Source organism: Patagioenas fasciata, chromosome 9 (genome assembly GCF_037038585.1).
Source record: "Patagioenas fasciata isolate bPatFas1 chromosome 9, bPatFas1.hap1, whole genome shotgun sequence".
In the NCBI taxonomy this organism is placed as follows: domain Eukaryota; kingdom Metazoa; phylum Chordata; class Aves; order Columbiformes; family Columbidae; genus Patagioenas; species Patagioenas fasciata.
In genome coordinates, this window is record NC_092528.1 from 31710310 (window position 1) to 31733526 (window position 23217).

Below are 23217 nucleotides of genomic sequence, written 5' to 3' on the forward strand. Positions count from 1 at the left end.
GTTTCACGGCGCGCTACCCCCGTCTGGAGGCCGGGTGCTGCGCGTCACACCCGCCTCAGCGCCCGAGCAGGAGCCGCGAAGGCACGGGCTGCTAACGGGCTGTTGCTGCAGCTTCCCGTCAGCGACATTAAAATGACAGCTCTTTATTCAAAAATAATCCTTCCTGAGACCGGGTATTTCTGTACCTAAGACGTGCCAGTACTGTCAGACTCTCATCCTCATTTAAAACAGAACAGCTGGTAAGCAAAGCTGAAGTCATCCCTACCAGTTAAAGTACTGAAAAAATACAGATGTTTTCTTTCTAAAGGACACGCTTTCGCTTTACAGGCAGTTACTTTGCTTTAGCAATATCAACCTGTGAAAAAAATGAATCTTGAATAATTTTGAAAGTTCTTGTTTCTACAAAGTTAATGCTTTTAAAAGCAACACTTTACTGCACTCAAAAGACAGAGCATAATAGGCACACATTCTAGTTAACTGACAAAGAACAGTGGGAACAGGTCAACATGTGCGTATGTATAGACAGATAAACTATATAATGTGCATGTGTATCTGTACTAAAAGCACAGACTGGAATGTTAAACACAATGTAGTTGTATTTTATAAACCATTCTGCTTTACAGAATACATTGTACCAGACTTGCACAGGTAAGAAAAACGTTGATATAAGAGATGTAGAAACAGACTTGAACTGGTAGAAGCAGTATGTTGGACTTTTTCATAATCAGCCATCTAAAGTGCATTAAAATGTACCCTTCAGTGCATTTTAAAGCTGTTTTTAAATCTAACTCACAATGAAAGGTCCTGGGATCCGTTGCTCTCATTTGGGACTCTGCTCCTTGATGAAACGTGGGTAACAAAAGCTGCTTTCTCTCTTTCAGACAAACAGCCTTTGCTCCCAAGATTATTCAGCCGGTTCAAGTGTGAGGGTTCGGCAGGGACACCCGAGTGACGAGGACACCTTACGCAGGATCCGTCACGGCCGGCGCTCACGGGAGCACCATCTCCTGGACAGTCCATCTCCACGTGGCAAGAAAAGGGCCATGGACTAGGACAGTTATGGATAGAACAGTTTCTAAGTATCTTTCTCTCTAATTGGTATCTGCCAAGCTAAACGTACTCTGGGTGATGCCGGGTGCCTGTTGTTTAACTGCCGAGGAGCAAGGAAGAGCCACATGAAATGTGCTTTCCTGGGTCTTTTGTTGGGTTTGCTTTTGGTTTTTGTTTTGTTGGTTGTGGGTTTTGTTGTTTGGTTTTGTTTCTTTTTTTAAGTTTGGAAATAACCCTGTGTAACAGCAACATTTGTTTAGGTGTGTGCTGTCAGATTGGAGATTTTATTAGTTATTGCTTTGAAAACAGGAATTTGGTTATCACTTTATCCGTAGAATCACACTTACAATACACATACTGTCATATAATTGAACGGCTAACAAAACAGTTCCGTTATTTCTGTTTAATAATTTTATCCTGTGGCATCTTTCAAGGTAATAAATGTGGAAGATGCAATGGCTGAGGGGTCGTGGCTGCACAAGAGGTTTTTGTTCTTCTGGTATGAAAACAATTACAAGACAGACGCGGCCATGCTGGAATGAGCCTGGTGGAATTCCTACCAGTGAACGAGAGAATTGATTTTGGCCATAGCAGGCATGCTGCATAAATAAGTTAAACTACTTTTTCCTTTCTTTTAAATATATTTCATTTGTAATGTAGATGATCTCTTCTGACTCACTTCTAGAGGTTGAAGTAACAGTACAGGTTCAGTGAAAATAGATTTGGTAGTGCCTGTGTCAGCTAATTATGCCTTTGAGTGGTTATGGGATCATGGAGTCATTGTTTAATTTGTGGTAGTGTCTCAAAAAAAATCGAAACTGCATCCGTAAGGTCAAAAATATTGTGAGAGTTGATTAGGACTGAGCTCCAGCTGAAGGACACAGGAGACAAACGTCAGTGCGTACAGGCACGGGCACCCGCGGAGCGGGGTCTGCGAGCGAGCGATGCCGCAGGCGCTCGTCTGCCGACTGAGCACAGCAGCCGAGGAAAGCGAACACGGACCAGCACGCCAGCAGTGGCCTGCGCCCTTCACTCCCCTTGGGAACACTTCCATTTATCTTTGATTTATGGCTTTTGTGAATTCTTAAAATATTTTCAGCCTAACACTTGCATGGGTATGGAATTAAGACGACAAAGCAGCTGGAACTCAAGGGAGTGTCTGTGTTGCAAAATGAAGTGGGGCCCAGTTCCACTGAGAAGAGTAAAGCAAGACACAGACCTGAGCTTAAACTCCTCCCTGGGTCTGTGATCCCACTGACACAGAATTAAGGCTGACTTCGCTTCCAGTGAACTCTGTATTTCCAGTTGTACAGTCTGTATTTTCTGGTTTGACCGTAAGTTCACCCTCACCGAGATGGTCCTGCCCAAGGGCTGTTTTCACCAGTCCAACACCCCTGGCACAACTCTGCTTTGCTGACATTGTCACGTAACAGTATGGGCTTCAAAAGAGACGCTCTGCTGTCATAAGGTTTCAACTGCGAAACAAGGTGAGGTGCGAGGGCAGCCCCGCGGTTCCTTCCACACAGCTCTACTGCTCGTTTCCTTCACTTTTTTCCCGCAGCCCGCTCCTGGTGTTTGGGCCCCGCAGACCTTCACTGTTGCAGGGCGGCAGCTGCTTCTGGCTGCAGTGGAGAAGATGTGGCAGGAAAAACGCTGCAGTTCCATCCTCCGGCAGGAGACTGAGGAAATCCCTGAGCTCCAGCTCCACCGCAACAACCGACAGGGTTTCTGCTCAGAACAGGGCAGGAAATCGTGTTTAGAACAAAGTAAGTAAAAAACATTAACAATGTAATTACTAATTGAAGGCATCAAATTATCTAAATATTGCAACTGGAATGAAATATGAGACACACCGATCTCAAAAGTAAACTGAAATTATGTCTTGGATTAAAACCATACCTCTATCTCGACTCATCAGGTCTACATGACGCACTAATGCTGATGCAAGTCTGATCTAGTGCGTCATGTGGTTGGTACCAAATGCAAAGGAAGCCCTAGGAATGTATAGTGGTGCCCTAACTCAGCCACAGCTGCAAAATGAGATGTTCTGCAAGCAGCAGGAAAACAGTGCTCCAAAGGGAAGGCCACTAGCACTGGAAGCTAGAACTTTATGATAGAACATGGCAACCTGTGCTGCAAAATCAACACCGTGATGCTGGTTTTCTGCCTCAGGCATCACACTAGCGGTATACACGATATTGTTGACTTCGTACAAACATGTAACAATAGTGCTACATCAACTACCAGGGCGGGTTTCTCTACTTCTGGTAGTAGCACGTGGTGCTTTTTGCAGTCTCTGACCTGATCCTCAAGGCGCACTGAGACGCCCATGGGTCACCAGGAGCGGCCTGTTAGCTGTCATTGCTTAGAACCACTTAGCCTGGCAAACAAAAACATACTATCCATTAGTTCTGTTTAGTAAGTTTTTTCAATGTTGTCTATTCTTGACCTACATAGAAACAATTCCCACAGTTTCACTGTTTTCAGATATAAAATGAACCCCATGGGTTTTGTATGAGGCAACACACTGCAGGTTGCAGAATCAAAGCCCTGCTGAGCTCTATTATCTTTAGCTGCCGAAAAATGTCCCTTTTTTCTTTTCCCAGAGTTATCACATCAGTATTCCCCAGCCTGAACAGCATTCAGAATGTCAGTGATGGAAAACGGTTCTGGAGTTGAGCTGCAATCAGCTGATTTACCTTGCAGTGATGAAATCAGAGCAGGGCAGTCACTCCCAGCAAGTCTGGTTCTCTCGCAAAGTTCAGGAAGCAGCTTGTTCCACCACACGGTCTAACCCACAAACACCGCAAAAGCGTAAGTTAATGAGGACTGCAATTAAGAGTATGAAAAGCCTGCTAAAAATGCACTGAACTAAGCTCAGATGTGTACAAATACAGGTAGGCTACTATTAACTCAATAATGAATGTATAATGCTTTGAAATGCAGTGTTTTTGCACATGTTGTATTTTCAGTTTTCAGTGCCACCTTTTGACACCTGAACATTTCCACACAATGCGCCGGTGCCCCTGTGCGGGTGAACAGCAGCACCTGACCTGACCCGGAGCGGGGAACTGTTCTGTGCGTGGTAATTCTGTCGACAAGGACGGAGACGGGGGAAGGGATTTCATTCCTTCTGTTTTAAATGTGGAAACTTCCCTCCACCTGTGTTCAGACTCAGTACTGCAACCTCACATGCAGCTCTACAACCACAGTGGAAACAAGAACAAACCCATCTTCAGATGTGAATGAAAAGCACAAATCTGGTTTTGAACAGAGGTCCAGCACACCCACCACCACTGCTGGCTCTGGCCAGTGAAACTGGGTGCAATTAACAGAGCAGCTGGGATGGGCAATGCAAGTAAACTCCTGTGCTCCTGGAACACTGGAATAAAACCAGTTCCAAAATTAAAACTGTATGGAGGCTTACGGGGAAAATGGGACATAAAGAACATAAACTTTCCACTAGTGCAGCGGCACCATTGTGATGTTATAAGGTCAGAAGATGGCACTAGAATGCAGGAAGAACATATTTAAGTGTGATTTTAGCTGAAGGACCACGTTCCTATATCAGCTTGTCACTAAACATTATACAGCACTGTCAAACAATTCAGGGCACTAATTAGAGATAAACTAGGAAGTTTTTCATTTACATTGGGAAAAAACATATTGCTCTCCTCTTTCTTGGGTACTCTGCCATCTGAAAAGACTGTGCTTTAAATCCACTAGAACGAATACAAGAACCCACAGAAGAAACCCGGGAAAAAATATTCCATTAAAGGCAGCAGAGACTGAGATACAGACTGTAAATGCCAAGCAGGAGGCTCAAGGTAAGCGATGCCGAACCCACCCATCTGTGCACAGCAGCATCTAAGGACTGAGAGCTGAGGAGGGCTCACCCGCCGGTCGCCGCTGAGCTCGTGCTGCACGTAGAGCGCGGCTGCGCGGGGGCAGCTCCGCAGCAGCTGCTCCACGGCCGCCCCGCGCTGGCCCCGGCGGCTGCAGCCGAGCACGCGGACCGCGAGCCCCGCGCCGCCGGGCAGCGGCTCCAGCGCCGGCAGGACCGCGGCCACGTCGACCGACGGGCCGCACAGCAGCGACTGCAGACGGGAAAAGGATCGGTTGGGTTTAAGACAAACTTTACCAGAAGTGCTAACTACAACCTTAGAACAGGAGCTCTTATGAGAATAACTTTGAAATATTTTCTTCAATGTGTGTTACTTAATATGTGAACTTAAAGGATTTTTTTTTGCTTCATTTAACCATTATTTGTTTCCAGAAGCTCCTGTTTCTGGCCCTGTAATCACCTATCCCGCCCCCCAGCTCCCTCTTTCTGGAGAAAGCAAGTTTTAGACTGGACTGCAAAGGTAAATATCATTCTCATCAACATATCTTCTCCGTGTTTTTTTCTTCCACCATTTCAGTGGGTCTCTTATTTCAACTTGGATAACGCGGGGGGAAGGAGGAAGGGAGCCCCCCGAGAGAGCTGTTCATCCACACACGGGCACCTGCAGAACGGACCCAGGCTGTAAGAGTTACGGGCTTCATACCTGTAGTTTTGAGATATCCTCATGGCAGTCTTTATCGGATGGAGATCCCACTGACATTATGCAAGTTACCCACGGGAAAATCAACCCAAAATGATTACAGGAGTTTATCTATAGCAGAAGGAATCAAGTTGCAATAAAATAATGTCTCTGTTAGTGACATTTCCATGTGAAACCCACCACAATAGAAAACTACTCTCAAAAAGCATAATGTAGGATAGCAGCTACTCTTCTCATTCATACAATCTAGTAACGAATAAACTGGAAACACTTATTTAATTCTGTATTTCAGATTTCCCATCCAGGATCCTTTACAACTAACCATTTGTGCATTTTCTCACTTAGTCAGCTTTGCAGAACTGCAGCCACTCTACCTGACAAACTCCCATTGTTTCATTTCAGCCCTTTTTTCTGTCCAGAGCTGAGGTTCCTGTTGAAGAACATCTGCAGATGTCCCGAAACGCAGGACGCCCAGAGCAACACCTGCTGGTGCCTGCACGCTGCCTTGTTTCCCTCGGCTTCTTTCAAGAGAGAAACTGTCCAGAATTAAAATGCTAAGGGTAGCATTTGGGTGGATTTTGGAGGGACAACGCCGTCATAAAACTTCCTCTGAGAGGTTTACTTACCAGATCCTCTGTTGTTTTCAGTGGCTTAGTCTCAGGAAGCTGCCGCTTTGATATTCTCCACACGTACTGAGAAATAAGCCTCAACAGAAGCTGCTGAAGTGTCTCCTCCTGAGAGCACACCACGAGAAGAGCTTCCCAGAAATCCACCAGGAGCTGGGGAACAGCGCGTTCACTGCCACTGCACAACATCTGGGAACAGAACGTTCGAAGGCAGCAAGTTAGCGCAGACCTCGGTAATTGTTGGTAGCGGAAATCAGAAGAGACGGGAGTTAAACCTCAGCAGCCTTCGGAAGCTGTTGCGAGACCTCTGAGATCAGGGTATGTGCCATTCAAATGAAAGGGTCAAAACAGAGAACTTAAAGGGTTTTGGTTTTACTTGATTTAACCACTATTTCTTTCCAGAAGCTCCCGTTTCAGGCTCTGTAGTCACCCACCCCGCCCCTCAGCTCCCTCTTTCTGCAGAACTGCTGAAATGTGAGTGAAGGAGCACCCGAGGCTGCTTTGCTTACCCGTAACACCACCTTGAGAAAAGCAGCAAAAACTTATCGCAGGCCCACCTTGAAAAAGGAATCGGCTTCTTCCAGGTCCATCTTACTGTTCTCGTGCAGAGCCACCGCGGCTGCCACCAGCAGCGCCGGCTGCGTCTCCTTCAGGTGAGCAGCCAGCTCGGTGGGGACCACCGCGCCGTCCTGGTGCTGCCTCAGGAGCCTGGGCTGCCGGGCGAAGCCGCACGCCAGCACTGTCTGCAGACACAGAGCGGGCACAGAACTCAATCCGCGTGTGGCTCAACTCGGCAGCCAGTGCTGCCTAAGGCAGTGAAGTTCAGACAGGAAATGAAGGGAATAAATTATTCCTACTCCTGAGCAACAGCCCCTTTGCCTGAAACTGACCTGCTGCTGCAACCAGGACTTGCTGTGCGCAGACGGATTTCGCTACGAAATCCAAGACTTTCAGTACACACTGGCTAGAATTTCCATAGACTGCTTTGCTCAGTTTCAGTAGACTACTTTGCTCAGTTTCCATAGACTACTTTGCTCAGTTTCAGTAGACTACTTTGCTCAATTTCCATAGACTACTTTGCTCAATTTCAGTAGACTACCTTGTTAAAGTATGATTTTTATTTTTAAAATACCCCTGAAGCGATGATAAAATGTTCTGCACGATGTGCAACAGTACGTTGTTTCTGGGTACCCAAGTGCTTTTGAAGGTAAACCTGACAAGATACAATTTCCGCTTTAAAGACAGAGGGGAAATGATGCCTAAGCAGGTTAAATTAATTACACAGGAAACGGAAGCTAGACCTAGGAGGAAAATTCAGATTTCACCCCATTATGCATACAAACTCTTTCCTTTCTTTATCTTTCTGCAAGTGTTATTTTTCCTACTTTGCAACAAAATGCTTTTTAAAGGTGAGGTGCAATGGAACATTTTTTAGTATGTCAGATGAAAACCAACCAACCAAACCCCAGTCCCCTTTTCTCTAGATAACATCCATGCACTGGAACGTGCATGTGCGCCCACAACACGGCGATTTCACTCGACTGTGCTCCAAAAAGCAGGTGGTGCTGAGTACCACTGCTGAAGCAGCTCTGCACTGGTCCCACCCGCAGTTCAGTAACGGCCCACTTGGAAAGCTCTCCAGGACCTACCAAAGCAAGATCTCTAACTCTGGAACAGCTATAAGCTTATGTTAAAAGTTTTTAGATCTCTAGTATCTCAGAGTCTGTATTTCAAGCTGTCACCTTTGAATATGCAATAGTCCTGATCAGCCTTAACAAGAAGTAATTTACAGACTGGTCTCAGCCTAAAACCACATGTGCATCGACGGCAGAGACTGCTCCACTAACATTTTTTCCCTCATTGATGTGTATTTTTGCTTGGATAGCACTGAAGGAGGTTCTGATCTGACCTTAATAAGGGTTAAGCGCTTTGATTCCGCATAAGAAAGATAGGAAATTGTATACAGAAACTTTAATTTGCCTGCACCATGGACACTCTGCTTCAAGAGCAATTTTCTAAGGGCTGTTTGCGTACAGACGGTGTTTTCATGGGCGTATCGCCTACCGGTTACAGGCGGAGGAGTGTGAAAAGTGCGATACAACCCTGCCGTGCTGCTGAAGAGCAGTGGCTCCGGGCGGCTCTTACACCCCGGAAACAGCACCGGGTTATCCAGAACAAACAGCTCCGGAACCCGTGCTCTGGCAGGACGGCCCCGCCGGGTCTGCCAGCCCGCAGTGCTGCACGCGTGGAGCCCGGGCCGTGTCCGGAGGAACAGGAGACACCGAAAGCTGCTTTTACTGTAAAATACAACTACAAGCCAAACCTCCTGCCTTGGGCTTTGCAAAGCATGAGCAGCTCGTGCTTTCAGCAGACTTTACCTCCTTGTAGGAGTCCATCTCGTGTTCATACATCATCAGGTCTCCCATTCTCAGAGCCATGGAAGCCTTAGTGAGTGTCAGGACCACTGACGGCATCACCTTTTCCACCTGCTGGAGACACCTCACCGCTGCCGAAGGACACACGTTTCCCATGCAGGGACTGCAGAGGATATGAGGCAGCTGCACAGGGTCAGCCACACAGAATATCTGGAGAACTTTATTTGCTGATTCCTATTAAAATAAAAGTCATTTGACAGTTTAGACCTTTCTAGATTTACAGTCTTCTATGGCATATGAAAGTATTGCCTTTTTTAAAACTAAAACAGACAAGCACAGCATAGCTACCAAACCACAGGGCCTTTCTGTCTCGCTCCTGCCCGCGGGTAGAAGCAAAGGATCTCTGACTGGCAGTGACACGTTCATCCACCGCCACAAAGAACCGCGCAGTTTGGCCGTGTCCAATAAACTGCTTGGGTTTATACAGAAAAGGAAGGTGAAAGAAATTCGAGGCAGAGTTCTCCCAAAGTGGAAGGTCTGCAAGCGGGAACCAGATCACCAGCAACGCGCACTGTGATACCCAAACCCACAATGTGCCGTCTGAAAGCAGCCCAAAGCATCACAGGTGCTGCTTGCTATTTTGTCAACAGAAGTGGGGAAAGAAGTGAAAAACAGAACAACTCTCAAACTAAATAAGCAGCCCAGCATTTTCAAAGAGAATTAAAAATCGAGACACTAAAATCAGAACTAAGTCAATATATTAAGAAAAACAAAACATATGAACTTGCTTCTACCTTAGTTAATTCTTCATTTAAGTCTTCATTAAGAGAGTGAGTTAAGTAAAACATAAATCCTCTCTCGTATGTCTGCGTTTCGTCACCTTCTGAAACTGTTCTCTTTAAGACTTCAGCCACAGGCAAACCCGACATCCTGTAGTACGGCAAGGCGAGGTGGTAATCCTTGGTGTCACACCTGAGACAGAGAGGGAGGAAGGACCAAACCAGCCACGGGCAACGCGTCTGGCACCACCGCGTGTAAGAGCCAGACGGGTCAGCAAGTGAAGCTGCAGACATACACAGCGGATATTCAGTGTAACGTGCTTTAGCAATATCTGCAAATACACAGCGGATATTCAGTGTAACGTACTTTAGCAGTATCTGCAAATACACAGCGGATATTCAGTGTAATGTACTCTGTGTTCAGTGCCAATGAAGACAACCAGATACTGAAGAACGAACTAGATTAAACGATTTTCGTAGAACATAAAGATTTATACTACGTCTGCAATACTGAAGCAAAACAGCACAGAATGATGCTTTTCATGTTAAGGTTCCATTATTGTAAACAGAAGCTCACCTATATCACTACGACAGCTAAAACATACCTGCTGTAGCAGTCTCCTAAGGCGGCACAGCTTTCTCTGAATGCTCTGAGGAGCTCTTCCTCCTCGTCCGGCCGCAGGAAGCGGGGCTCCATGAGGGCTGCTCGCACCAGCAGGTGGGCCTCGCTCAGCAGGTGGATGCAGCTCTCCGTTCGGGCGTTCTCGTAGGTCCTGCTGTAATCGACCTGGAACAGACACGGGTGGGCTCGCGCTGCTGGCAAAAACTAAGAACATACAGGAACAATTCTAATGAAGGCTGCAGCCATTCGAGATAGGACGATAGGCTATTCCTGAGAATACATTCTATTCAGCAACGACATGCATCGGAGATTATTTAGCAGTACTTATTTTTAGTCACCAAACGACAAAAGCAGGAGTTGGGCAATACCATTTCTCTGTAAAGCTGAATGGTTGAAACAGTGTTTATAATATATAAATTCCAGCCGGGCTCTGACTCAGAATTCGTCCTGGATTTGATGCTGTCGGTCTTTCCGGAACTAGAGAGAAGGAAAATAATTGAGTTGTCAGTGTCCAAACAAACACTATGCAGCCAAAATACCCGACTCCCTTGATGATTTACACACATAAATAGGTAAGTTTGCAGACTAATAAATGCTTGAGAGTTGTGAATTTAAGTCACAATGGCTTGTAACGAAATGGGAATAAGCGTGTTCATACACCAGGAACATCACCAAAACCATCTACTACAACTTCTCCTGGGCTTAACACCATGTAGTACATGAAGTAATTCAGATTAGCGAGGATGTTTGCTGGCTTTCCGTAGGACTCGCTGCTCTCGCTGTCTGCCCCCGCGGCTCTGCTGCCGGGTCTGCCGAGACACGGTGTGAAAACCCAGCGATTCAGTGCTTGTACTCACACTGAACCTGGTGTGAAAACCCAGCGATTCAGTGCTTGTACTCACACTGAACCTGGTGTGAAAACCCAGCGATTCAGTGCTTGTACTCACACTGAACCTGGTGTGAAAACCCAGCGATTCAGTGCTTGTACTCACATTGAACACGTTGGCTGGGCCTGTAATGCCCTAAGGCTAAAACACTGCAGGAAAACACAGACTTTTTTCCTGGGGTTGGTTGGTTTGTTTTAACTGTTCTGGGATATTTACATCTTTATTTTGAAATGATGGTGTTAAGTAGACTCGTATTTGTTAAACTTATGTTCTACACAGAAGGCAAAAGGCTTATCTTCCTCAAATGCCAACTATAATCTTTGAAACAAAACAATTTGTAAAAGACACTGTGCTTAATACAGAGAAACCCACAGTATTCTGGATTCCCACTCTCCTTGACAGGCTTATCTTCCTCTTCCCCTGAATAGTGTGTGTTCCCGGCTTTAAGAAATACTGGTTCAAATAACTCTTCAATCAACTATACCTGTCTCACTTGTGTCAATGAACTGACTTTAATAAATGTGATTTCTGAGTAGCTGTTTTATGAAAAGCCCTCGAAAAAGAACTGGAATAGCAGTTCTCACAAATGCCTCTGGCTCCATCCACGGTACATTGGTACCTTGGGCCAAAGCCTGATCCTTCTCCGGTCACGGATTTCTGCAGGCATGTTCCTGACTTCTCCTGTTACGAACCCTTTGCCAAATGCAAGAGATTTTCCTTCTGTGCTACAACACCTTTTGTTGGCCTGTAGCTTCAGTACTCCTACGTATTTTTGTTTTACAAGATATTTTTCCTTCTCAATAGCAGATACGTTCTTAGTGATGTTATTTTAACATTAACATTACTTTGTTACTTGTAAGTTTTTTACAATCTCGAGTAACTTGTTGATTTCAGGCATTTGTGACCCTACCCTCATTTCTTCTATGGCCCTTGATACAGCAGAACCGAAAGGACGGGTGTTGATGTCTGTTCTCACGCGCTGAGCAGGGAATTGTTTCCCAACACCAACAACGTCAGCACTGCACCAGAGCTAGAAATACCACCTCCCCGAGGTACCAGTCCTTACAGCATCCTTCTGGCGGGCTTTCTTCTTTCAGTAATGTCTTCCGTGTCTGCTTTAGTCAAGAGAATAATATGGTTTTTGAAATGACAGATAGCTCTTGGTCCTATAAAAAGCTGCATTCTTAACGTGCAGACATCCAGGGCGACGGGTGGGCAGGCCTGCAAAGGAAAGCATTGCTTCCAGTTAGCATGTACTCTGAGCCTTTATATGGAAAAAGGAGTTAATCTTTGTTCAATGCTCTGACCCCAAACGCATGCACTGGCTTTCCTGGGTGCCTGACCTGTGGGAGACTGACGGAAACCCCCGGAGGACGCACAGAAAGCGGCACCGGGGGGGACAGGACAGACTGTGACACGGGTATCATCTCGGTACCGCTGCGGAGGGCAGGGAACGTGTGTTTGGCTCCTGAAAATCTGATAATGCTTCTAACTGTCCTGTGGTTTCTTTGTGTCTGCTGTCTCTATGCTCAAAATAAATCCTTAAATGCTAACTTAAAATACACTTCTATCTACCTCTGCAGGTATTTTTGTTAACATACATCCCATCTTTACAATTCAAGAGATTTTCACTCATAAGCCATTTAACGCACCCAGGATCTGGCAGCAGACTTTTCTTACAAAAACTCTTTTTTCAAGGACACGTGTGAGAGAAACACGGTCAGCTGCAATAAGGGAAAACCACGCCATTCAGATGGATACAGGGAAGCACAGGATTTAGTTCGGAATGTCAGTGATTTTAGAGCTTTTGGTGTTTTTGAAAACATGCTATTAATGGTCTAGAATCTTGAACAATAAAAGATTGTTTCATTATCTGTAGACCATTAAAATACAATATGCCATTGACTGAAGTAAAATACTAATTTTGGATGTTATTTTATTGGTTCAGCCAATAGAAACAAACAGGATTTCAGAAGTAAACACAAGCAAAGTGTGCGCCCTACTACTGCCCCCTCCTTTTAGTGGGATAACAAGAGCTGCACCTTCACGGTCGTATCAATATAGGGATCCTCATCACGAGCTGCTGCTGCGCTGCACCGCACGGTGAAACACTGCAGGCTCTCACTACAGGGAAACAAGAAAACGCAGTGAGGGAGGAAAAACCGCAGACTTACGAAGATGAAGCAGCCAGGGCTGCAGCGACCCGGATCGTGCTCCGCAGCCGGGCTCCGAAGCCGAGCGGACCGCGCTGCTGCAGCCCAGGGCCGCCCGGAGCCGCGGGGCGCGTCGGGCGCGGGGGCAGCGGCAACGTCGGGAGCGTACCTTGTGATGACGTGCAGGAACTGCCGAGTCAGAACCGCCTGCTCCGACTTCTCTGAATACTGGTAAGTAGAAATCAGTTCCACTGACTTCCCAAGAGAGTAGAGATATCCAGCATGAGGTAAAGAGAAAAAGCAGAAGAGACTCAGTAGTTCTCTCTTGTTCTCAGTTTCCTCTTGGGCTGTCCCAGAGCTTCCTAGGTGTAACAATGAGAAAGGCATTTTATGTACCTCATAAACCAAAATCTGGTCATTCCACTGCAAGCGTGATGCCTAAAAGATACTATCAAACCCACCCAGGTGGCACACGGGTCTTGTAAGTAACTAGTGAAGAGAGAAAGAACTCCACGAAGATCAGTGTACAGGTCCAAAATGTGTGTGTCACGTACTCTCATTTGGCAGCATCTTTAACAAAAGCGTGGCTGTAACAGCAAGTGAAGAAATTCTACAGGTGCAGCAGCACTTGAGAGTCCTGGCAGGTTCATCGCCACTAAACATCCATGGATCTTCGCCTGATCTTAGACAACTGCTTGTGCCCTGGGTGAACGCTCATCCAGCCCTGCAGCCGCTGTGCACCTAGGTACAGCTCCTCAATTAAGGGAAAGAGGCTTACAAGGCAGGATCTGTTAAAGCCACTTGCTGTGTTCAGATGCTGCAGACCCCCTTGTCAAAGACTGTAAATTGCAAGAGAACATAACGTAGCTGGAGTTAAACGGCAAGCAGCTCATTGTCTTGAGTCAGCACCAACTTCAGTGAGGCTTTGCTACATAGACAGACAACAACCCCAACCTGGGTAAGCAGTTGTTAAAGCTGACTGATAATGTACAGCATCAAATTCTTCTCTGGGTCTGCTGGGGCCTGGGCGAGTGTGTATCAGTGAACCCCTAAAATCTGCACTCGCCCCTTGCAGTTTTGATTAAAGCCGGGAAGAAAGGTAACGTGTATCTCAATGACTATTAAGGTTTACTACTCTGATTTCCACTGTTGACTAATGAAGGGCAGCCTAGTGTCTTATAACACCGAGGATAATGTTATTAACACAGTGTAAGGAGTGAATGTTTCATCATGTAAAATTAATCAGTAGAGAACTCATAAAAGCTGAATTAGTCTTCCTTTTGGTGTGGTGAATTGATAATTTAGTTCAAGGTTTATGGAGAACTTGGAAAAATTTAAAGACTTTTTTGTTAATAGCAGTTCAGTTTAGATCATTGAAAAGGGAGGAAAGACCTCACTTTCAAAACAAATCATACAGAAACAGTGTACAAAACAGAGTAAGCGAGGCAGCTCCTTCCTTCCCCAGGCCCGCTGCGGTAAGGCCGTAACGCACCCATGCGTGCCCATATACCTGTCCGGTACACAGGAAGCAGCTGAAGGGAGTGCAGCTTTGTCTCCTCACAAAACCCAAAAGGCGACTGGTCCGGTGTAAAACATCTACAGAAAAAACCAACACAACAACAAACCAGCAACGTGGCGCCTCACGGAGAAATCACTCGGAGCCGCTCCGGAGGGGTGACCAGCACCGCACGCTCCAACTGCCGCAGTCAGCGCGGCAGCGCCGAGCAGCAGGCGGCACGGCCAGGGCAGCCCGGTCCTTTACCTGAGAGACCCTCTTCCTCTGCTGGTCTACCAGACCTGTCAAAGCTCAGGATCACCGGAAGACACGCTGCGCTTGATTTGGACCTCGATTTAACCTTAGTCTTTTCCTCTCTTTTTATTCAACTGAGCTATATGCAACACGGTGCCATCTCCACTCCCACTCTTCTTTCCTATTATGTGTCACCCTCTTTCCTGTTGGCTTTGCAATTCACTGCTGGACTGTGACATCAATTCTTCCTCAGTTTTGTGTAGTTTAATGGCTTTGATCGCTAACGAACAGAACAGGTTCTTAGTGCTTAGGATAATTTGGCAAATGCCCTTTGCTGGCTGGAGAAAGGGAGGGACTAGATGATCACTGCAGGTCCAGCTGAAATATTCTATTCAAAAATGGGCTTTCTTTGGTATCACATTATTTCCTCAGTGCGGGAAAAGCAAACAAACAACAACACCCTTTTAAAAACCACAGAAGCCAAAATACCGGGATTTCTCTTTCAACAAATGTGAGCCGCAGCTCATTTGGGTTTCATGCAGTAACTTAACCCATAAACGGGAAAATACATTTGCAGTACCTGAAAAGCAGATAGCGCACTTGGAAGCGCTCTGTGTGCTCGGTGGGTAGCTCGGTGGACTCCAGCGTGACCGGGATCTCGCACCGCGCGCTCTCTTCCCCAAGCAGCTCCACCGGCTTCTGACATATGATGAACTCGTCTAATTCAAGCTGCAGAGCATGTGTTGAAGGGCCTTCATCTTTCACACCTTGACAATGAAAATGCTTTATTATTTGGTCAAACCATTCCATTTAGCAGTAAGAAAATGACATGACCCAATAACAATTAGATGCTCCAGTTACAGGTACCTAGCTAGCACCGGCTTCCTTAAACCATGAGAGTTTAAAAACAGCGACGCTAGAAGATGAGAACAATCCTTCGTTTAAGGTTCTGTGCCTATTAACAGATACAGAAGCCCATATGCATCGCCACAGGAGCATTCCTAACGTGCAAGCCAGTACACATGGCCCATTTCAGGGTTCAGGAGATGCTTCTTCATTTGCCTCCCACCTGTCCCTCAGAACAGACACCGTTCTTTGGGCACTGACGCTGATGGGTGATTTTTCTGAACGCAGCACACAGAACTACTGCTGCTTTGATCTGGCCCGTGGTGGCACCTCCAAACAGGGACCTAATTCCGTGTCTGTAGAGGCTGCGCTACCCTGAAATGTCTGCAGAATGATGGCATATTTGCGTTACCTCCAGCTGCAGGTGGTGCAGCTTTTCATGCACTAGAGTATTAAATAGTCCTGCAATGATCTGGAAATATTTTCTGAAGGGCAATGATCTCATCTGAGCCTACATTGAGAATAACTGGAACCAGCAAATTCTTGGGGAGAAAAAACCCCCAAATTCTGCACGTACCTGCACGCAGGGGCCCTCCCGGTGCAGCGCCCCTGCGCTCCGTCCTGGCCGCGTGCGGCTGCGCCAGCTCCAGTTTCAGGATCAGAACATCCAGCTCTGTGGTTATGGCTACGTGCCTGGCACAAAACGCGACTTCAGCGGGAATCAGGTTATCGATGTGTAAAATTAAGGAGCGTTCAAAGTCTAACACAGTCAAATTCTGGTTTATGACCACGTACTTCAAACAGAACATGACTAGTTTATTCTTGCAGCCCACAAGAAGATCTCCACTTACAGGGCAGCAGGAAATGCAGAGCGGAGGATCCGAAAGTGGCATTTCCACAATTGACATCTGTTCTTTCAAGGTTTCTCTGTATGACTCTTCCATCTTGTGACCAACCATCCGAACACAGACACGGGCACTCCCTGCAGACATGCACCTCCAGTTCACATACGCTCTTAGGAAACTTGCTTTGCCTTTTTCTTCAATTGTCACCAGATAGTCTCCTTAAAAGAAAGCAGTGGTGAGAACAGATGACACCAGTTTTGAGCTCTTCAGCTGTAGCCCATTACAAACATAAGAAATTCACAACTCCTATGTAGAATTCCAAAAACAGTTTTGATCAGTTTTCCCCTAATGAAATTCAAAGCACAAATTTCTTTGCTGGGTGTAACACGCTTCAACATACCATTAAAAAAAAAAAAAAAAAGACTTATAAGGGCTTATAGATGTGGTTTCAGACTAACTCCCAAGTGCATCCACTTTGCGAGCTGTGATTGCAGACAGGGTGTTCCCCCTCAGAGTTTTCATTAACGAGAAACCGGTTTTCCTCTAAAGATCAGGAAGAGTCACAGCCCCATGCAGACCTGCGGGAGCGCCCGCGGTGACCGCCCGCCCGCCCCTGCTCCGCAACAGCCCAGGGCACGGACCCGGACCCGGACCCCGACTGCGGCGCAGGAAAGCGGCAGGAAAAGCGACCCGCTCCCCGCCGGCCCCTCGCACAGCCCGGCCCAGCCCCGGCCCTTCGCACGGCCCGGCCCGGCCCAGCGGCTCCAGGCAGACGCCCCGGGGAGCGGCGCGCAGGGCAGCGCCAGGCCCGCGCAGGCCCCGCTCCCGCGGCGAACCCGCCGCCCGCCCGCGGGCCCCAGCGCCTCCGCTCCGCACCCGCCCCGCCCGGCGGGGCTCGTGGGCCTCCCCGCGCAGTGGAGACGGGCCCGTCCCGGCCCCGGCGGCACCGACCTGCCGGGCTGTGCGCCATGCGCCGCACGGGCCCCAGCGTGGCGAAGGCGCCCAGCGGCTCGCAGTGGCCCTGCTCGCGCACCGCGAACGCCTCCACCCTGCAGCTGCCCGCCGCGCTGGCCACGAACAGCACATCGCGGCCGCAGCAGAAGCGCCCCGGCTCCTGCCTGCAGGGCACCACTCGCTGCGACCCGAACGGGTGCAGGTTGTACAGCTGCACCATGGCCGCCGGCACTTCCGCGGGGCCGCCCCGCTCCGGGACGCGGCCCCGCCAGCGTGACGTCACTGCCGTGGCAGCTCAGGTACCCGCGCGGCGGGGGGGCGGGCACGAGCGACGCGCTGCGGCGGGGGCCGCCGAGGCGCACCCGGAGCGCGGCCGGGGCCGGGGGGCGCACCCGGAGCGCATCGGGCTGCTGTAGTCGCGCTTCTTTCAGTCTCCTGGGTGCAAAAGCAAATGGTTTTAGATACAGCAATTCTTTCTTTAGAACTCCGTGAATTGTGGACGCAGAGCATGCCCTACAGGTATTGGTTACAGGTGCTTCTGAAATCATTAATCTCTGGGCATCTTTAGCAGATGTAGCCCCTCTTCTCCTTCCTGGTGGTGTGGAACATGCGGGGAAGGGGGTAAAGAAAAAGCCAAACCACAAACCCCCTCCCCCACCCCTGAAGGTTTTTTTTTCTCCTTTTCAGGATTCAGGACTAAAAAATAACTGGGTGAGCAGTTCTTGCCCGAGTGTCCTGCAGTTCAACTGTTTCCAGGTGTCTGTAAAGCTTCATTCATAAGAACTTACTGGTAAAGGATTTTTTAATTTTTTTTTTACTAGGCCAAGTCTCAGAATGTTCAAAACAAACCAAAGCTCTTTTTAAGCAGGTGACAGATCTGCTCTGTTCCTCTGCCTGAGTCAAGTGCAGGGGGATGCACTGACTACAATTTCACGTTTGAGCTGCTCCCAGTGCTGGTCCCGCAGGGCCTGAGGCGGGTGAACCCCAGAGCACAGCGCTCAGTTAACTGCGGAGATCTGTGCGCCCTGGCACCGGCCTCCCTGGGAAACGTCTCAAGGAAACATGAGGTTCCTTTGCATTGTGCAGACAGGCCTGGAACAGTAATGGTGGTGTTAGTACTGTAACAACTTGTGGCAGAAGCAGTTTCCTTCTTGTGAGAAACCAAAAATCAGAGAGGATGTCTCAGAACACGTTGGGATCTCAGGAAAGCGCACACAACCTCCTGACTTCCTCTGCAATTTGCACTAGATGCTACCAAAGCCTGCAATCTCAAATGGTCCTCACTTGGAAAGTACACACACAAAGAGTGAAGAAGATAGAGTAGAACCTTTGAAACTTTATTTGAAAACAATCAAACAAGTAAACAGGGTTCTGCCATTCTTTTTTTGTTGTGTGGGGTTTTTTTATTTTTTTTCCCCCAGACTTTAATTCTCTAGATATTCATCTCCTTCTTCAGCCTCTGCTTCTACTGCATCTACCCCAACTTCTTCATAATCTTTCTCAAGGGCAGCCAGATCTTCGCGGGCTTCGGAAAACTCCCCTTCCTCCATTCCTTCCCCAACGTACCAGTGCACAAAGGCACGCTTGGCGTACATGAGATCGAACTTGTGGTCGAGGCGAGCCCACGCCTCAGCGATGGCAGTGGTGTTGCTCAACATGCAGACGGCCCGCTGCACCTTGGCGAGGTCGCCACCTGGCACCACGGTGGGAGGCTGGTAGTTAATGCCCACCTGCAAGAGAACAAATGAAAACCTTCTTCAGGAGCGCTAAGGCTTAGACATTTCTGTTAACAATTAAAAAGCTATGGTTATGAACAAGTAAAATAGCTTACAGTTATTTTGCACTTTATCCAAATATTTAACAGGGACATTACAACATTGTACACTGACTGCTGGCCCTGAATACCACACATTTCTAGTAACTCAGGTATGAAGCACTTAAAAAGCTATGCAAGTACCTTGAATCCAGTTGGACACCAATCCACAAACTGAATGGTGCGTTTAGTCTTGATGGTAGCAATAGCTGCATTGACGTCTTTAGGAACCACATCGCCTCGGTACAACATGCAGCAGGCCATGTATTTGCCGTGACGAGGGTCGCATTTCACCATCTGGTTGGCTGGTTCAAAACACGCGTTGGTGATTTCAGCCACGGATAACTGCTCGTGATAGGCCTTCTCAGCTGAGATCACAGGGGCGTATGTTACCAGAGGGAAATGGATTCGTGGGTATGGGACAAGGTTGGTTTGAAATTCTGTCAGATCTACATTGAGGGCTCCATCAAAGCGCAGTGAAGCTGTGATGGATGAAACAATTTGCCCAATTAATCGGTTTAAATTGGTGTAAGTAGGACGTTCAATGTCAAGGTTACGACGACATATATCATAAATGGCTTCATTATCTACCATGAATGCACAGTCGGAGTGCTCTAGTGTTGTGTGGGTAGTTAGGATTGTGTTATAAGGCTCCACTACAGCCGTGGAAACTTGTGGCGCTGGATAAATCGCAAACTCTAGTTTAGATTTTTTGCCGTAGTCAACTGACAGCCTTTCCATGAGCAGAGATGCAAACCCTGAACCGGTGCCTCCTCCAAAACTATGGAAGATAAGGAAGCCTTGCAGCCCTGTGCACAGATCGGCCTGGAATGGGGTGGGAAAAGAGTGGGAGAAAATGCTATTAATGATTTCAGAGAAAGCAATATTAAAAGAATCATTCAAAACTATTTCTTAAGCTTTCTAGTTTTACATTGTTATAATATAAAACTACCACTCTTGAAAGGTGGTTTTCCTTTTTTCTTGCATGTTTTCTACTCAAAAGTACCAGTTCCTCTATATAACTTTTTTTTCTGAATATAAGTATTTTAATATTTAAAAATTGCTTTGTTTTTGATGCCATTTTCAGACTGCTGTAAGCACAACCGTGCACCACTGTGACAAGTTAATAAAAGCTACAGCAGTTGGAGCTTTAGAATGTGGTTTTGTTCTCATTCTAGCTTTCAGTAATTATCAAATAGATGTTGAAAACATTTTTTAAATTTTTGTAATTTTAAGTAGACAATCAGTTTTACTTTGAACCGTATCAGTGTACATGAGTTTCTGACAGTGCAATGTCAGATAAAAAAACTGGAGGAGTAATTAAAATTGCTAAGCATTCAACCAAAACCTGAGGTTCACAGTACTATAAATACTTTGTGTGACACAAAATGGCAAGATTCAAACTGAAAACAGCAAACAAACAAAAAAGTACAACAACATTGTTAAGGCTTTTATAATATTTCTGAGATATCCTTAAAAAACTTTCAAATAATGGTATTTCAGAGCCTAAAGAATTTAAAGTTTTACTGACTGAATTTTTATTTAAGTGGGGTAAAGGGAGCAAGGATATAAAAGTGTTTGTTTTGTTTTAAACAACTATGCACAAAATTATTAGGGAAAAAACCACAGCAAGCTGGCATTATAATTGGCTCTAGAGCTGCACCAATTATTTTAAATACTGACTTGCAGCATGAATTCTTACCAGTTTGCGAATGCGATCTAGCACTAGATCAACGATCTCTTTTCCAATGGTATAATGGCCTCTGGCATAATTATTGGCTGCATCTTCTTTCCCAGTAATGAGCTGCTCAGGATGGAATAGCTGCCTATATGTGCCTGTACGTACTTCATCTACAAAGAAACAAAATACCACAACATAAATTGGATGTATGGTTTTATGTGCGCTGCCTGGTGCCTACGCACTGAGCACACGTGTCACACGCAGCGTCCCTGACTATACACAGCTTGTCTGACACCTACAAAATTGGCATGAATGCAGCAGTATTTGTTGAGGGGAAAACGTGAGGCACTCACACAGCAGTATTCGTACCCGAGAACACAGAGGTCACACAGAAAACTATGTGACAGGTACAGGCAGGATTCCAGACAGCAATTAAACAAAACTCTGGATGAAGTGCCGCAGTCTAGAAAGATTATCCAGACTGTAAAAAAGGGCTGTTGTTTTCCAAATGCTGTCACCTGTAGACCATTATTTTATTTCTTTCCAATAACAACGACCTCAGCTGTCCAAACAGCATCCAGACACACATCTTCTAAGATCTATAGTGTTCTGAACAAACAAAAAAGATGGTAGAGAACCTGTAAGGGATCTTCACTTTTACACTTTAGATCTTTAATGTTGGGTACGTACCAACCACGGTGGGCTCTAGGTCCACAAACACTGCTCTGGGAACATGTTTGCCAGCTCCTGTCTCGCTGAAGAAAGTGTTAAATGAATCATCTCCACCTCCACTAGTTTTATCGCTGGGCATTTGACCATCAGGCTGGATCCCATGTTCAAGACAATACAGTTCCCAACACGCATTGCCAATCTGAACACCGGCCTGACCGACGTGGATGGATATGCATTCACGCTGGAAATTAAAAACGGAACCATGATAATGAGATGTGGAGCTGTTTATTCTCTTAATAACTACCTATCTGTGTGCTAAATCTTTTCATTATGTTTCTCTGCAGTGTTCCCTGGTTGCTCTTGAGTGGCAATTTAACTGGTGAATTGTCTGCTGCTGGCAAGACTCTACTCACCTTAGTTGTACTGGAATATATCACCTTAGATACTGGGCAATCTTAAAGACAACATAATCCCTATGAACACGTAAGGTGAATATAGATTCACTCTTCCTTACTATGTAGCATGTATATTTTATCTTTAATTGATCTCTTTTTCACCTTCCTTCATTTTTGTAAAATTTATTTATACAATATCAGCAAATTTCCTTGATTTATTGCCAAGTCATATATAGGGCACCTGTTGCAAAAATATTTCCTGCACAGTACCACTTCACAGCTTCATCAAGACTTCTGCCGTCGTTTCCATGTTCTAATCCTCCCGCCGCGGTTCTGCCCGCTGGACCCCCGCTGTCACCCCCTCCTCCGCTGCCATTCCCCCCTCCCCCGCTGTCACCGCCCCCCCCCCGCTGCCATTCCCCCCTCCCCCGCTGTCACATCCCCCTTACCCCGCTGTCATCGCCCCCCCGCTGCCATTCCCCCCTCCCCCCCGTCATCACCCCCCGCGTTCCCGCCCCGGCGCGCTGACCGCCACGCGCAGCTCGAGCAGCCGCGGCGGCCGTGGCACGCGGCAGCACGCCGTTGGCTGCCGCTCACGCTCCTCGCCGCTGATTGGCCGCGCGCAAGCCCTGGGCCCTGCAGGCCGCCAGCCCGGGAACGGCGCCGCGCCCCGCTCGTCGTCCGCTCCTTTCCCGCCGTTTCCCGCCCGCCGGGGCCAGGTTCCAGTCTGCCCGTCACCCCTACGCGCCCACTACGGACAGACTTCCTCTGCTTTCCTACCAGTCTTGTCTCACTAGCCAGTTGTTTTGCCTCAGCTCCCTCGAATTATTGTCTCTTATACCAATTTCTCCCCTTCTCCCCAGCCCTTCTGCCTTACTGCTGCCGCGGAGACCTCACGCAGAGACTGCCTGCAAGTTCTGCCGGAGCAAATGCAGCCACAAACTCCCCGGACTGCCGCAGGAGATATACCCCCGATACCCTCCCTCTCCCCAGCCGCGAGGACCCCGTTCCCCACCATGATGCCTTGCTAAGCTGAGGAGCTCCGGCTCGCCACACCGCGTCCGCCGCCGGCCGTCTGAGAGCACCAACTGCCGCCCGCCAACCGCCGCCAGCGCCTTGCCCGCGCGCGCTGCCTCCTCATTGGCTGTCACCCGTGCGGTCTAGGCCGCTGATTAGCTGAGGATGCTCTTCTCCCCACGTGGGGCGATGCTTGTCACATGCTCTC

General features: G+C 47.4%; 3 protein-coding genes across 8 annotated transcripts in view; 1 reads left to right on the forward strand and 2 right to left on the reverse strand.

The window, feature by feature from the left end:
* Window positions 1-1510, forward strand: part of CP (ceruloplasmin) — a 17294-nt gene extending 15784 nt beyond the window's left edge. For all 3 annotated transcript variants that reach the window (XM_065844338.2, XM_065844339.2, XM_071812795.1), the window contains one exon: window positions 882-1510. In XM_065844338.2, the coding sequence (XP_065700410.1) occupies window positions 882-952 (71 nt within the window). In that variant the 3' untranslated portion in view covers window positions 953-1510. The remainder of the gene's footprint in view (window positions 1-881) is intronic.
* Window positions 379-17696, reverse strand: HPS3 (HPS3 biogenesis of lysosomal organelles complex 2 subunit 1). Of its 4 annotated transcripts, none has more exons than XM_065844340.2 (17): window positions 17429-17695; window positions 16210-16695; window positions 15367-15553; window positions 14547-14632; window positions 13206-13398; window positions 12926-13007; window positions 11950-12104; window positions 10365-10473; window positions 9980-10161; window positions 9390-9567; window positions 8599-8829; window positions 6778-6963; window positions 6221-6409; window positions 5598-5705; window positions 4947-5147; window positions 3750-3840; window positions 379-2778 (listed from the first exon to the last, which is right to left on the reverse strand). In XM_065844340.2, exons 1-17 carry the CDS (start codon window positions 17649-17651, stop codon window positions 2579-2581), a joined length of 3087 nt encoding a protein of 1028 aa, XP_065700412.1. In that variant the 5' UTR covers window positions 17652-17695; the 3' UTR covers window positions 379-2578. The 4 variants fall into 4 exon arrangements, 3 of the variants coding, with proteins under 3 accessions (XP_065700412.1, XP_071668897.1, XP_071668898.1); XR_010651824.2 differs by having other exon boundaries at window positions 2641-2778; window positions 4898-5147; XM_071812796.1 differs by lacking the exon at window positions 6778-6963 and having other exon boundaries at window positions 17429-17696.
* A 1051-nt stretch (window positions 17697-18747) lies between these two features.
* LOC136104947 (tubulin alpha-3 chain) lies at window positions 18748-23157 on the reverse strand. The gene is made up of 5 exons (XM_065844341.2): window positions 23008-23157; window positions 21616-21838; window positions 20947-21095; window positions 19389-20069; window positions 18748-19161 (listed from the first exon to the last, which is right to left on the reverse strand). Exons 1-5 carry the CDS (start codon window positions 23008-23010, stop codon window positions 18856-18858), a joined length of 1362 nt encoding a protein of 453 aa, XP_065700413.1. The 5' UTR covers window positions 23011-23157; the 3' UTR covers window positions 18748-18855.
* Between the last annotated feature and the right edge of the window lie 60 nt (window positions 23158-23217).